The 15770-nt window shown below is 31.1% G+C and overlaps 1 protein-coding gene across 20 annotated transcripts in view; it reads right to left on the bottom strand.

Annotated features, from left to right (window-relative positions):
• LOC111049646 (MAP kinase-activating death domain protein) overlaps positions 1–15770 on the bottom strand; it is a 79367-nt gene that overhangs the window by 11562 nt on the left and 52035 nt on the right. For 13 of the 20 annotated variants that reach the window (XM_039424638.1, XM_039424639.1, XM_039424637.1 and 10 more), the window contains 8 exons: positions 11723–11881; positions 9403–9547; positions 8782–8911; positions 7666–7882; positions 6379–6512; positions 5637–5775; positions 4355–4534; positions 898–906 (listed from right to left, as the gene is read on the bottom strand). In XM_039424638.1, the coding sequence (XP_039280572.1) occupies positions 898–906; positions 4355–4534; positions 5637–5775; positions 6379–6512; positions 7666–7882; positions 8782–8911; positions 9403–9547; positions 11723–11881 (1113 nt within the window). Of the gene's footprint in view, positions 1–897; positions 907–4354; positions 4535–5636; positions 5776–6378; positions 6513–7665; positions 7883–8781; positions 8912–9402; positions 9548–10094; positions 10156–11722; positions 11882–15770 lie in introns of those variants that run through there. The other 7 variants (XM_039424650.1, XM_039424651.1, XM_039424652.1 and 4 more) reach the window with 4 other exon arrangements.

Genomic DNA, 15770 nt, shown 5'->3' with positions numbered 1-15770 from the left:
CCTATTTATTGCAGTCCACCTCCACCTTCAATCTTTCACCTCATAGATCCTAGCTGAACATAATAACGATTAATGTTGTATGATGTTGATGGAAAATGATTTATTTCCAATTGAATGATTCAGTTCGCAGTACGAATAAATATAGAAAATGAATGAATGAAATGTGAAATGAATATCATAGAAAAAAATACATGACAATATAAAAGTTGCATGATGAGAGTACGCAGAAAGTAGTCCATCTCCTAGAAGTATATGTTGGAATAAAATTCACAAGTTGATTAGAATAAAAGATTCAATATGTAGGATTCGGTTTGTATGCAGACTACTCATACATTTTGCAGCTGAGTGATACAAAATGTACAAGTCCAAGTCAATAATCCCCATTTGAAAGATGCATGCGGCGCAGATATCTAGAAAAAACCTTCATCATTAACGCTCATGCAAAATACTCGTACTAATGTCAGAAAAGCAACTGAGAGCTAACATAAACAAACAGAACTGAAAAATAACTAAATATAACTACAACTTGAAAAAGTCAAAGCTTAAGTTACTAATGAGATGGCCAAGCAGATATAATATATGTATATAATATATATTATATGTACGTATATATCAACTAAAGAGTGGAATGTGAGTTGCTGTCACAACTAAACTAAAGTGCACCCATGCTCTGATTGGGCTCCGGGTTCCAAACAAAACACAATTCAAATAAATAAATACTTGACGATGAAAAACAGGGAACAGTGACAAGGAAAACAATAATGAATATGGTAGAGATAGAACATTTAAGTCTACAATGAGAAAATATAAATGAAACAAAAGAAAAGATGATGGGTATGCTCTACGGTAAACAATAATAACGACAAATGTGAGAGCTAATAAACACTTTTAAGGTACCTCGAAATCCTGTTAGCAGTCCAAATCCAGGAAAGATGAACAGAAAAATGGAAAAAATATGTTCTGATGCGTCGAATCCAAGAATAGTATAAGTAATAAATAATCTATATAATTATAGTAAACAGCTTAAACATCTAACAAGTCTAGGTAAAGGGGTTTCAAGGTAAGGTATGGGGTTCAAGAACCATCTCAACAGTTCCTTAAGCTCTGATCAGGTTTACAACAACAAACAATAAATATTATTAATTGATCGATGTTTGGAAAATAAAAGAATAAATTTAATAAAAACTCATAAGAATCGTGTTTTTGATATGAGCTGTGTGTGAAAACAGAACGCAGAGCAAATAACTCACAAACATAGAAAATTAAAATTTAACTATAAATTATTTTCCTAGATTTGATCTTAAATCAGTCTTCAAACGGTTAAGTTTCAATTAAAACAATTTGGGTTTAGCGACAACACATCCAAGAAACTGACAAAAATGTATTAAAAACATGCGAAACAAAAGGAAACAATATATAATATAGAAAAAGAGAAAGTGATAGAAATTGATTTAAATGAAAAGACATCAATATAAAAATTCAAAAACTGAGCTCTGGATAGTACTACCTTATTCAAACGAGAATCTAACTATTGTTATCCTTTTTTCAATAATAGAACTAGCTTATGTTTGAAACCTGTTTATGGAAGTTTTGAGAGGTCCTTGATATATTTGTAGTAAGAAATCAAATCAAACGGGTGTTCTAATTGGTAAAATTAAACTTGTAAAAAAGAAGAGAACGAACGACACGACACAAAAATGGAAGTGAAAATGAAATATAATTCAGAACGAGGTTATTTATAAACTGTATATATATATCTGAACAGATTTTTTACTAGAATATCCTGAATCCTTGAATGATTGCTAAGAATGGATTATCTTTCAATTGTAAATTCAGTCCAATAAAACATACAGGACTGATCACAATTCTAATATGTTTCACTAAGAAATTGATTAATCAATTTAGGTATCAAATCCGAAGGAAATAAATTATTATTAATAACTATTATCATTTCATCAACCTTGTTATTGAAGTGAGTTCATTAACCTTTTTAGAATTTCGTATTTCCTGGGAATCTGGTTCGATTTAGGTGAATCTTATTTTAGAAGCAAAAAGGAAAAATTTGGGATTTACAAACTTTCAATATATTATGAGTATAACCCTTCAGGTTGATAATAAACCAAAAATCGTGATCATTTGATCATCAGTGCTTTGGCATATCACAAATACTTTCTGGATGAAGTACTAGACATATCCTGCAAATAAAAAAACAGAAGTAGTAGATGTATACAGAATTCTATGAAATCCGTGAAAATGATTTTTTGTGAGGATTTAATTTCACGAAATTTTAAAAATAAAGGGTTGATTTAATGAATCCAAAATGAGCAATCATATCCTGGATCAGAATAGTTTACGAATTTGAAAAATACAGAGTTCATAGTAATTATTATGATTGATCACAGTCAATATGTTTGAAAAATACGTCATAGTACAGGTAGTTCATGATGAACAAGACAAAAATGTGTTGTTGCAACTTAAATGGAACAATTCTTTCATTTGAGTCATATTTTACTATTATTCAGTCTTCATTAAAAATATTACATGAATGTTCTGTTCAAGCACAGCTGAAGTAGTTACACACAATAAATTATGAGATCCTTCTTTTGAATAAGATTGAACTCAGAATGGTTCAAGTGACGAACGCAATCAATGTTCATCTGATTGTACAATATTGTAAGAAGCTGCCAGATTAATAATAATTTACTAATGAGTTATCATTGACTCAAATTCAACGGTTCAATAAATTGAATTGAGTCGTTTGTGGGGAGCTTTTCATAACATTTTTAAAAAATACACTTACTATAATATCGGTTTAAAAAAGTAAGAAAAATTAACGTGTTTCAGGTACCGTACAAAGTTAATTGGGAATTCTATACTGAATCGATATAAAATTGAAGAGAATTTCTTACAGTATTGCTTCAATGTTAGTAGAATTCTTACTGCTACCCGGCACACATGAAGTCTAATTTCACCCAAAACAAGTCACTTCAAGCATAATCTGTAATTGGAACTAATTCAACCGCCGCGATAATTATTTCCCCATCAATGATGTCTCGGAATTTTCAAATTTTAAAGTTTTTTAGTTGAATAAAAGTGAAAATTGGAATAGTCAAGAAATGAGTCCAGCGCCATTCACTCTATATATTATAATAGCTATATGATAGATCTCCTATCTAGAAAGCCAGAAAACACAGCATTGATGTATGCAGGATAAAACAAAGGATACCCACGTTCAATTCTACTAACACTAGAACCAAACTCAAAGATCACTCTTTTATCTATGTCCACTTTGATAAGGTATTTCATAGAACTTGTCATGAAAGTTATACTTGAAACTAGATAGCAATTTTTCAAATACTCCCCGCTACTCTATTGAATAGAGAATTTTCAAATAAAATATTGATCATCCTTTGAAGCTCACACTTTTCTCTTGAAAAGTAGCCATTTTTCAGCATCTACCTTGCCAGGTAAATTAAAAACCTGGAGTTTTTCATGTGCAGAAGCATGAAATTGAACTACAAAAATAGAGTTGAAATTTAATATCACAGATAAGAGGATAATCCTCTAGCCATTTAAGACAATTTGATCATTTGATGAAGGAAATAACCCAATGTATCATTATTTTGTTAGGTCTTATTAATTTTTCCTCCAAATATATCCACAGTAAGCTGTAAAATACTGAAAAGTACACAGCAGAATGGAAAAAACTATGCCCTGAAAACTTTCTAGTTGGGTTCACCAGGTTAATACCCAAAATATACTCGAATACTCGTGATGGGATGCCATGAGGAAATGATCAAGAACCCATGCTTTTAGCGAGATTTAATGCCGCAAATATTCCGACGTCAGTCTATCTAAGGTTGGTAGCGTTTTATTACTAATAAAACTGGATCGTTTTTTATATTAAAAAGACTAATAAACTATTCTATTTTGACTTGAACTGATAACAATATTGTTTGTGAAGGTAAAACCCATTGGTTAAGTCTTCTATATTAATCAAGGATTGAATTAAAGGCTATTTTTTCGCATTATTTGACAGTGTCATGACATGTTTGCGCGGTTCTTCAACAACTTCTTCTGATTGTCCTATTTTATTATTTTTATTGTCCAAACGTTATTTTGAATAGCAAGGACAGTATCAGCTAGAATAGTAATTTCCTGTTAGTGTACAATATGTACGGTAGAGAGCAAACATACTTTTGAATATTTCTGGTTTGATTTTGTCCTCTGCATTTCCAAGTGTAAGTTGATCTGGCAGCTTCTTAGCACTTGAACTCACCTTCCAGTTGATACGATGATAAAGGGGTGAAATGGTTGTTATGATAAGGGTGGGACATGCACACAATGCACTCACCTTGCTGTAGGCAAAAAGAAGTCCTACGCCTTCCATGCAAACTTGCAGCAATCCACCCTCACCGGTGGCCATGTCCTGCACGGGGAACTCCCCCCCAAGCTCCACGCCATGCGTCACCCCCTGGCCCCGCGCCGCTGCTCGCTCCATCGCCTCCTTGATGCAGTAGTACAGCTCCTTGCACTGTATAACCACAACATGTAAATCCTTATTAATCACAACACACAACTAGCACTGCCACCCCAACCTAAATCCTTATTAATGTCAACATGTACATATTTTTAACTCTACAACAATTCACAACTCATTTCATCATCCTTCGTTTATTATTGTCAAGTGCTAATGGGAAGGGTATATTTCTCAGGGTCGCTATTTTCAAAAAAGTTGAAATAAAATTCTAGTTTAATCCATCAGCTAACTCAATTGAAATACATTATAATAAATGCGACCATGATTGAACAGGTTTATTAGTTAAACTAAACTTTGAAGAAAACGATCCTTAAGGAATACACCTCTTTACACACTAATTCACATGTCTTCCTATCTTTCATAGGTCAATTCTATCTTTCATAATAAAAGATATCCTTTTTAAAGTAAGGATAGAGATTCCTTTAAGTAAGGATAGAGATCTTCACACTTTGAAAATTAACATTTCATTTCCTAATTCATCGTTCACGATACACACATCGTTCACTATAATATACTAATTTATAATACCCATAATTTAGAAAAACTGTCCAATGTTAATGAAAAGAGTATCCTTATGATACAACTCAAATGAAAAAGACAATTTGATGGGTATCCTTATGTATGGATACACATCTTTGCATTACAGCAACTCACATTCTATTTCATTGTTATCATATTATACTGAACTGGACTTTGCTTTAAAATTCACTCTTAAAACAATGTGACTCTTAACAAAACCTCATGAATTTACGATAATTTACTTTTACTTTTGTTCATACTTCTGCAAGATGTGAACAACTTTCAGGCCCAGTTTCTAAGACACTAATTAAATTGAATGGACCATTAAACCTATTGATTTAATTATCCATTGGATTTAATAAGTTTCCTAGAAAATGAACCGTAACGAAGTAGTTATTCTGAAAGAATCATGACATTTTTCAACTGGCTTCTTTAAAAACTTGTGTTAATACAATGTCAAATCATTTTTCTTATGATTCACAAATTATTTTGAAAAATACGTTTTCCAAGGTATGATAGTTTGATTAAAAGTTGATTTTGAATTAGAATACAAATAAAATATTGATCCACAATTTACCTTTCTGGTATAGTATTTGTTGAGCTCAGTTTGTCCTCCATTTTTGCGCCATAAACAGAGAACTTTGTTTTTGGGACTGTAAGTCATGTTCACCAATCTCTCATACCACCAACGCTCAACGATTATACCATTCACTGATCTATGGAAAATAATACATTTTAATGTCAAACTTCAGTTATATCATTGTACATCTGGATGGATTACATTATTTTCATTCATGATAGAAAATTTAGTTTCAGAATGAATTGCATTAATTTGCATTCTAAAATAGATTCTTTGTTGAAAACTTTTGATACCTAATAGAATGAATATGATATGATTAATTAATGTAAGTTTCATATAATATTTCAGAAGAAAATTTACGGTCCCCACAGAAGTTGAAAACTAAACCAAAATACATTCTTTACATCAATCTCATCAGCTTACTTCTTGATTATTTGACTTCGTTTCACTAAAGCACAAGTCAAGAATTAATATACGCATCACACGAAAGTGAAACGTAAAAATAATTGAATTTCAGTTGAAAGTCGAATAGGAAGTAATATTAATCCTGAATTAGAATAGAGGTTACTGTAGGCTATACTAATTGAATTGCTTAGACTCGACTGAGTAGACTAATAAGGGAGTATCAAAAATAATTCTCTCTTATAGGAAATGATGGTGTTTTTTTCAACGACATTTTTTTCATCTTAGTGCTTTAATTGGCTTCAAAAGAATATATTTGTGAAGAAGGGAGTCTTACCTGAGAACAAGGCCATCTTCACGCACTTCTAAAAAAAGCAGATCTCCGGAAGAGTCGACACCCGAATGCACATTGAAGCTTTTCCTGTGCGACTGTCGTGATACCACAGGCTTCAAGTCGATGTCATTCCCATGCTGCAAATAAATCCACCATTTACATTGTGTAATCAATATATTTTTATGATTTTTAAATAATTAATTACAATAGTATCGCAGAATACACGAGAGCTTTAAATAATAGGCCTATCACTTTATTGAACGTGTTTCATTTGACCCATGACTAATTTCAGTTGAATGCAATATATTACTATGTATAAAGAAAAATATTAATCTGAGTACCCTTATAAATTATAAGAATACTCAGATTAATATTTTTATTTATATTAAAAGTAGTCCTAAAAAAAGACAATGTATTATTATGTATGTATGTTTTTATACATTATATAATATGTAGGTTTTCATATGAAAAACTACCTGAAAAACTGTGAAATCTATGCATCAACCTATTCCCAAGCAAGCTGAGATGTTCGAAAAGAACTAGGCTATTAATAATGCTCAAATGGGATGGTTTTGAACCAGGAAATACAGTACATTCAGGAGATTTACAAAAACACCAAGAAATGCTTATATGTATAATAAATACCCTGGGGCATTTCGAGAGGTGATATTGAATAACAAGTACAAGAATTGTGAGGGAATGATCTTATCGGTCTATAATAAATAATATTGGAATTGCTGGGAAATAGAACTAACTACTTGTCATAGAACATTTGATGAGAAACGCGAGATCATAAATTTTTGGACCAGTAAAATTCTATGTTTCTATGAATAAGCTTATCAATGAACTTTGAATAAACTAGAGATGAGCGTGCTTACAGAGATTGAACTCTCATTGTAGTAAATACTGTGATAAATGTCTAACTTAGTTAACTAGAGAGTAGCCCGAATTGTGGGAACTAATATTTCATTCTTGAAACTGACGATTCCCTTCAAACGCGACATTACTAGATTTCAAATCATAATGACAAAACTATGAGAAGTATGAGCATTGAATACATGATTGGATCAGTAAGGTTCTTTAAAATAAGCACATCAATAAACTCTTTAGTAAACTTGAGCATACTGTGATGGATCTCGCATTTTAGAGCTAGAGATTTCTTTAAATTGAATAATACTGTGATAAATTTCTATATAATTCAAGCTTTCAAGTATGTGACATTAATAGATGTCATCTGTTAATGACAAAACTGAGAAAAATATGCCAGTTGAATTATATAGGCCTACTCACTAGATTGTTGATCTGGTCAAGGAGAACATTCACTTCCTGACTGTAGACCAAACCAATATGACTTTTTCCGAGCAGCCTGCGAATCTTTCTCTTCAATTCGGTTTTGTTGACATTGACCATGAGCATGATGGCTGTCAGGTTGTAGAGCACCGTTGAGAGCAGTCTGTCTTCGTCGTGCTCGAGTCGCTTGCGCTCGCTTTCACTTAGGCACTTGTATCTGTCAACATAGAATACAATAAATTTCACTATCAACGGAAATAGAGTACAATAAATTCAACTTATTTATATATCATTCACAATCAATTCAAGGACAAAAAAAAAACAGACTACAGTCCAAAACTTATTTTTATCCCAATTTCATGAAATAAATGGTCCAAATAAAGGTTATGTGAGACTTTTCAATTCTTCAATAATTTCCACATGGAAACAAAACACTACATACATTTTCAATTTTGAATTTAAAAGCTTAATATGAAAGTCCAAAAACACACCAAACAGAATATTTGAGCAAATATTCAACATTTTAAAGTACAGTTCAACTCGAAGGCTTAGAAAACAATAGCATGGAATTTACAATCCAAAAAGAATAGTATAGTCATTACCCACACCCAGATTGTGTCATTGTGGGGAAATATCCACAATATTTTTATTGTAACTACAGATGCATTTTATTTTGTGAATAAAGATATATTTTTTTAAGCCCTACAGTGAAATTACTTACAGTATGAAGGGATTTGTGGCTTCTCAACCAAAATCACTCATTATTTTTCTCGCTCGCACATAAATTAATAATAACTCCATAAGTTCAAATGTTAGATTTGACTCTTAATATTATCAGTCGGTCGCCGTAAATTACATGATTACAACGAAACACATACTAAAATCGCTATTCTAAATTAAATTGTTTTGAATTTCTCAACAAACTTCATATAGGGACAATTTAAATACTGTAGGTAGTAATGAATGATTTCTTCATTCTATCTTTCATAATAACTGTGAGTTGACATTTCAATGAGCAATGAGAAAACATCCATTCATAAATCATTATTTATAATATTCAGTACTGAAGAATAAATATTAATTATTGATAAGTGCAAAAATGCAATTATTGATTACCTTTCCATCATTTCTGTTGCACCCTGATCCATGCCAACCATATCTCTTTCTTGGCTGACGGCATCCAAGAACGCATCCTCCCAGAACTGCATTTGGTCCCACAAAGTTGACCTCTCTTTTCCTATAAGGCCTGAAAAAGTTCATAATAGATTTTACAATTATTTATTTGAAAGAAAAATAACTCCATGAGGAAAGAGATTGAATCAGTTCAAAAATTGGTAGTCTAGAACTTGAAAATTAAATTACTTTGATACAATGTATGTATAGTATTTTTCATGAGATCTTAGAACAGATAAGCTCAATAAAGAGCTTACAATATCGCCAAATAGAATAACAATGAGAACATTGATAAAGCGTGAGGCAAAACAGAACGAGTTTTCAGTAAACTACTCTGAACATTTTTTTAATTAATTATAAGATTCATGTATATAAAATGAAGAAAATTTGGAAGTAGTTTAATTTCTTGTTAAGATTTCATTTTCTAGAAAGTTATTTTCAAGCTCAAAATCTTTTTGAATTTGTATCTATTAGAATTATCAATTTTGATCAATGGCTTGGTTGCAGGAAATGTTTATGATTTTCAAAATGATGAATAAATTTTGTGATTTGTCAATCACTTACCTTCGAAAATGTAGGTTCTGCCAGAATCGGGACTGGGAGTAGTGGACGTGTTATGGATGTTTCCTCCATGATAACGGAATCCGGCACTCAGCGAAGATTTACTCGACCATACACTTGGATTGCGTTGCTTCGGTTGACGTGGAAACTGCAATAGAAAAATCATATTGAATAGATAAGAAGTTCATAGAGATTTGTACTTGTAAATGTTTTAATCATATATCAATAGATGGTTCCATATATTTCTTTCGATTCCTCACAATCTCATCAATGAAGAATCGTTGAGAAACAAAACGAAGTTCGGAATGAACTAACCTCCTTCTAGATATCATGATTCTTGAAGTTGTCAATGTGCTTTATACTGATAATTTTATCAATTATTTTCATTGTTGCTAGCTTAATTCACACAAATTATAATAGAAAAATCTCTTCCATAAATTTATTATACAATTGTATTAATTGAGAACAGTCTTGAAGGTGCTATTCTCTTCATATAGGACATACTTAGTAATAATAAATATAATCAACTTCTTCAAAGACTCAGTTTTAAGGTTCAAGGCTACTCTAATGAAAAATATAATTTACTGGTACGCTAAACATGATTTTGTGGTTGAAATTTGAAATAAATTTCTAAAAACGGAAAGTAAAAATGAAATTGCAGAAAAACATAATAGGATAAATTAAAATCTACTTACTTTGGATCAGAATGGTGAAAGACCATTCCAAGTACAACCAAGGAAAACCAATACAAGGATACTGAAACCAAATAATAGCAGAGCGATATTGAAAAGCGTGAAGCAAAGCAAAACGAGTGCTCGGCACGTGACACGAAATTACAATAATCAACACAGAAAATAAAAAATCATATAACATTAACATAGAAAATGGAACATCCAAGCCGAATAAAGTGACGGTTGAGATATTATTATACTAGTAGGAAATTTATTAACTACTTTCAAGTTGAATTCATTGAGGATTATTCGATAGCAAATTATAATATGTGATTATTTATTAAATTATAATGTTATATTCTTCATTCAACTTTGAAGTGGAAATGTTTCTAAAGATAATTTACTACAGCCATATTTTACTGCTGAACTCTGCATGAACAAAGAAAACCCTTTTTTAGGACTGGGCTAGGCTACAAAAATATTCATTGGATTCAGGCTTGAAAGAAAAGTAGTATTGGGATAGGCTTGTTATTTCTCTTCTAATAGTTTCCTCGATTTGTGCATGAACAGCGGAATATTGTGTAAACATTTATTTGGAATGCTTTCCCGATACATATTTTGTGTTTTGAAAAATACAAACCAAATTAATGAATTTCCTGATGGAAAGAATAGTGAACAAAGAATTTTATAGTCTAATGTCGAGAGTTTATTCCTTCATTAATACAATCAAAAATCATACAGTCATGACTGGGAGAGGAGTTCAGTGTGATCACCTTGATACAGAGGAGCCCATAATTTCCATTAGATCCCTTTGATTCACTGTACATTCGTTAAGTTGAACACATTAAAGCTGGATTCCAACATATCAATTACAGTGAAAGTGATCAGCACAATGAAAATATAATTTCAATGAGTTCTGATTTGACAGTTCCCACTCAGCACGGCCGATTGAGTATGAATAGTCCCATTAAACTAATGGGAATAATATTTGTACAGTATCAGTAATTTTCACTGTCACTGATATGGTGGAGTCCAGCTTAAATAATTTTGGTATGTTGAGGGAGAATAAGTTTCTGATATTTTGGATAATAAAATGGGCTAGGCCTGTTGCTCTCACCCAATCATATCTATAGATTACGATTTGTGATTGCAGTGATTGTATTGAATGAATAAAAATAAAATGAACTTATCTAATGATTTGACCACAATATGTTTGACTGGTTTTTAACGGTAAAATTTCACATCAAAATTTTCAACTGTCCGACTGAGTCACTGTCGATGTTGTATGTTGTAGAACTGTTCCATAATGAAATAAAAGCATACGTATATTGTCAAATTCTACAGTTTTATTTGGTGCAGGACCATGGTTTCGTGACCACGCTGGCCACATTTTCAAGCTGACAGCTTGACAGCTTCAAGCAGTCAGCTTGAAAATGTGACGTGTGTGGTTACGAAACCATGGTCCTGCACCAAATAAAACTGTAGAATTTGACAATATGTGTCTTTTTATTTCACAGTTTTCAACTGTATTTGATTGGTATTGTTTAAGATGACATATCTTTAAACGTTTGAAAAGTTTGCATGCAACTTATAAATAGAAAAGCTACTAATCGGTGTGAATGCATGCGATGCGCAATTGAAATGGTACTGACGTTTCCCTGTTCAATTTCACTGTCGGAGACGGTTGATCGGAAGGAGGCGTTGTTCTTGTGGTTGCGCTGCAGCGAGAAGTGCGGATTGGTGACGATGGAGCCAGCCTCTGACGAGCCGGCGTCTGGGGACCCATGCACCCCACCCTCCCTGCACCCACCCTGTCAGGTCAGACCAAACAGCTTCCTTACTATACTTCACAACACTCCTCTCCAGCATGCACACATGCACCCCAACTATGCACACTCACCCCATTTCTATAGTGAGGTCCACGTTATAATGGCAGTGGAGAAAGATCGGAGAAAAACGTTGCCGATCCTACTCTGTCTTGTCAATGCCTTCTATAGACAGTAGCTGTTACAGGTTTATTAATGTTATTATTAACGGTTCATTCTCGTTTAAAATAATCTATTATATTTTATTAAGCAAAAAATTATATTCTTCAATAATTTCATAATGAATCTTCATAATTAAGATGAAATATTTTGTTAATTAAATATTAATTCTACGTTGTTAAAAGACGATCTGGCAACAGAGCAAAGCGAGAAAGAGATAGCACTCTTCCGATTTTTTGAATGATAGACAAGGATAACAATACCATTGCTAATTAAACACTGCCATTATAACGTGGACCTCACTATACACAAATACATTCTTATCCGACTAATGTCCGGTTTCTCAATTGTTTCATGAATGATTTACCAGTTTGTTTAAGGATCAATTAACACCAAATTTCGTGTCTCAGTCACACTATGAATATATTTTTCCAACATTTTTCGTAATAATTATCAACTAATTTACCTGTCATATTATAACTATTGATAGTTATTATAATAATCAATATTATAGTTACTACTATTGAACTTATTGATTAGTTACTGTTTTACTGTGTTAATTATATTTCTGTTTTCAATGATCCACTGATGAAAACGAGATCAGTCAAGTTTCTAAGAATATTCATGACTGGAAACGTTATCCAAGAATATTATTGAATTTTTAATCTTATTTAAAGTTTTTTTTTCAAGATAAATAGATTCATATATTCATTGATATTCTTTACATTTTAACGGACAGGTATATTCAATGTACAGGCAGCTACAGACCGATTTGAAGAACCCTAAGAAACCGGGCATAACAATTATGAGGGATTAGATAACATTAGATTAGATTCATTAATGTAGATTACAATATATGATGGCTCAAGTTCTAGTTGATAATAACTAACAATACTGTAGACAGCTAACTTAGTTAAATGAATTTCACCAAGTTGAGGAATTATTAAATAAAACTGAGATGAGACGCAATTTAAATTCCATTTTGTGTTATATTCAGATTAAATTACGAAGATTAACGTATTTGAGTAGAGGACCATTATTGGGAAAAGATATCATATCCATTGACATTCTGCCGGAAAAGATTTGTGAGAGATGATGTCTACTTGAATTGTTTCAATACCCTGCTATTTTATAATCTTCTCGAACATTCTTAATGATATTATTAAAAGTCATTTTATTATAATTCAATTGGCCTAGAATTATCAGGGTTCTGAAAGTTTATTAGGAAATTACATTAAGAAATTATTATTTTTGGCTGGATACCCTTATTAAAATTATTAGGGCTCTGGAAGTTGATTCGGAACTAAAGATTTTAATTTTATAGCTTGATTTTTATAACATTCAATCTACTGAAATTATGAGAGTTGAAGTGGAAGTTACACTTTTAATAAAGATTTCATTATAAGTAGCTACTTTTATAATGTCTTCCTATTATAAGTATGAAAAATCAAAGAGATTTTACGCGATTTCATTGAGTAGTACGGGTTGAAAGTATGTCAAATAAAATCAAAAGGTATTACTAGCTGCCTGTTTGAACAGTTTTAAAGCCTTTTAAAATTGAGTAAAAGGCTACTTGTTATACATGTTTGTACGTTCTACTTGCATATGGAAAGTTGGATTATTGATTTATAGTTTTAGTGTTTAGTGTGTGGGAACTTTTAAATTATATAATATTACAGAGCTTATGTTTTTTTATGAAACAAGCCCCAGAGTTGAGTCATTGTATTTTGTTTATATTGAATTACTCCAATAATAAGATTGTAGTTTGATTATTTTATAATAATTGGCTGAAAAGAGTTATAAATTGGGTAAATGCCTTGTTTTACTCATTTCATTCCACTATTCAATTCAATAAGATAGTGATAATTTAATATCACTGATTCGATAGTAATATAAATAGCAAATTGAGCAATAAATATCTATTAGATTTATTTATTTTTGCCATTGGATAATTTGATGATACCGAAATAGGCATAAGCAAGAAATTATAAATTGCTTATTTTAGTCTAAATTATGTCAATTTAAACGGAAAATTTCAACTTGGAAATATTATTATAATTTATTTTATTGCATATTGAGAGTATGATTTCTTATTTTTTTCTTTTAGTAAGATATAAGTTAAACTATGAACTGTACCGTATTTGTAAAGAACATTACAATTTTCATCATGTTTAACCAAATAGGTCTAAGCAATCTATTACATGGATTTTCAACACATTGTCATTTTCGTGATGGATGACTGCTATACCGAAATTTCTGATGAATTTGTGAAATATTGTGAGAATGATCATTGAGAATTACAAAAAATCTTGAAGATGAGAATTTAAAAACAGTTTTCAGAAAAAGTTAGTGTGGAAAATACAATTTTAAATTTTAATTGAAAAACTTGATCATTCGATCAATCATCATGATTTTAATCGCCAAGTTCACAGAAAATGCAAACTCTGATTTAACACATTGAATCATGCTTAAAAATATCTAGATAGACATTCCCAAACGTTCACATCTATAAATTCTATCGTTGAAATAAAAGATATAACATAACTTATCAACACCTCAAGAATGCCTGAAGAATTCGAACAGTAATACATTCAAAGTAGCACATTAAAAGAGACGTGATAATTTAAATCGATAGGGGCAATGGTTTAATCAGAGTCGAAAATTACTCTAAATATTACAAAGAAGAACATAACCACTTCAAAAATGACTAATATGTCTACAAATACAAAAAGAAGATTCAAAATTTGTATTCAGCTAATCCCTTGGAAGAATTATTCATCAATTTGATATTTACTATTTTTAAAACAAAAAATGCAAATATTAAGAGTAGAAGTAGTGGATTTCATATTTTGTTTGAAATTTTAAAATCTTCAATTATATTGGAGAGTAGTAAAAATGTACCCAATATGATAAGAAGGTAAGCTGTCTGGTCTCAAATGACACACTTACAAAAAGTACAACATCAAAGCAAATAGTTGAAAAAGCATAACACACAATTCAACAACATCAAGAGTTTAAACAATTGAAACACACCAAGAACTGAATCAATCTCGAGATCAATAAATAAAATACGTATCATGCTGTATTACTTGAAAATGAACAAAGTTATCATATAGGAATTGCTTCAATCACTGGAGTACTAGTCTATATGACCACAGTAAAAATATCAGTTTTTGATAATGGATACTTAAAAGTAGCTTGATAATTGAGATAAATCGCTTTATCATCATGGAGATCATAAGATATACTATAAAGAAATGAATCTTGAAAAAATTATTTTCACAATCTAATAAGTGCTGTAGGTCCATTTGGGAATGGATTTGCAAATTATTGAGTAGTAGGAAATATTTCATGAACAAAGCTCAAAAAACTGATTCTCTGATTGAATTCACACTATTCCCTTCCTTTTTTCAAACGATTATTTTTATAATTTTCGTTTTTTTATTTGAAACTCATATCAAAAGTTATCGCTTCTCCAGCAAAGTACATAACGGATAAATTTTTCAGTTATTTTTTTTGAAAATCGAGTAATCTCTACGTATTTGGAAGAAATACGGTTCCAAGGTTTTATATGGTTGAAAAACATGAGCAAAGAATCACGAAAGATGCAGTTTCTTCCATCTTTAGCATCTCATTAACAACAAAGTTTACTCAATTCATAATCATTGTAACACAAAGAATGTATTCTTCAAAATATTTTCCAAATTCCCAAAAA

The sequence above is a fragment of the Nilaparvata lugens genome, chromosome 3 (genome assembly GCF_014356525.2).
Source record: "Nilaparvata lugens isolate BPH chromosome 3, ASM1435652v1, whole genome shotgun sequence".
Classification (NCBI taxonomy): domain Eukaryota; kingdom Metazoa; phylum Arthropoda; class Insecta; order Hemiptera; family Delphacidae; genus Nilaparvata; species Nilaparvata lugens.
The sequence above is the reverse complement of the archived record's forward strand: the minus strand, read 5'-3'. Positions and strand labels throughout refer to the sequence as shown.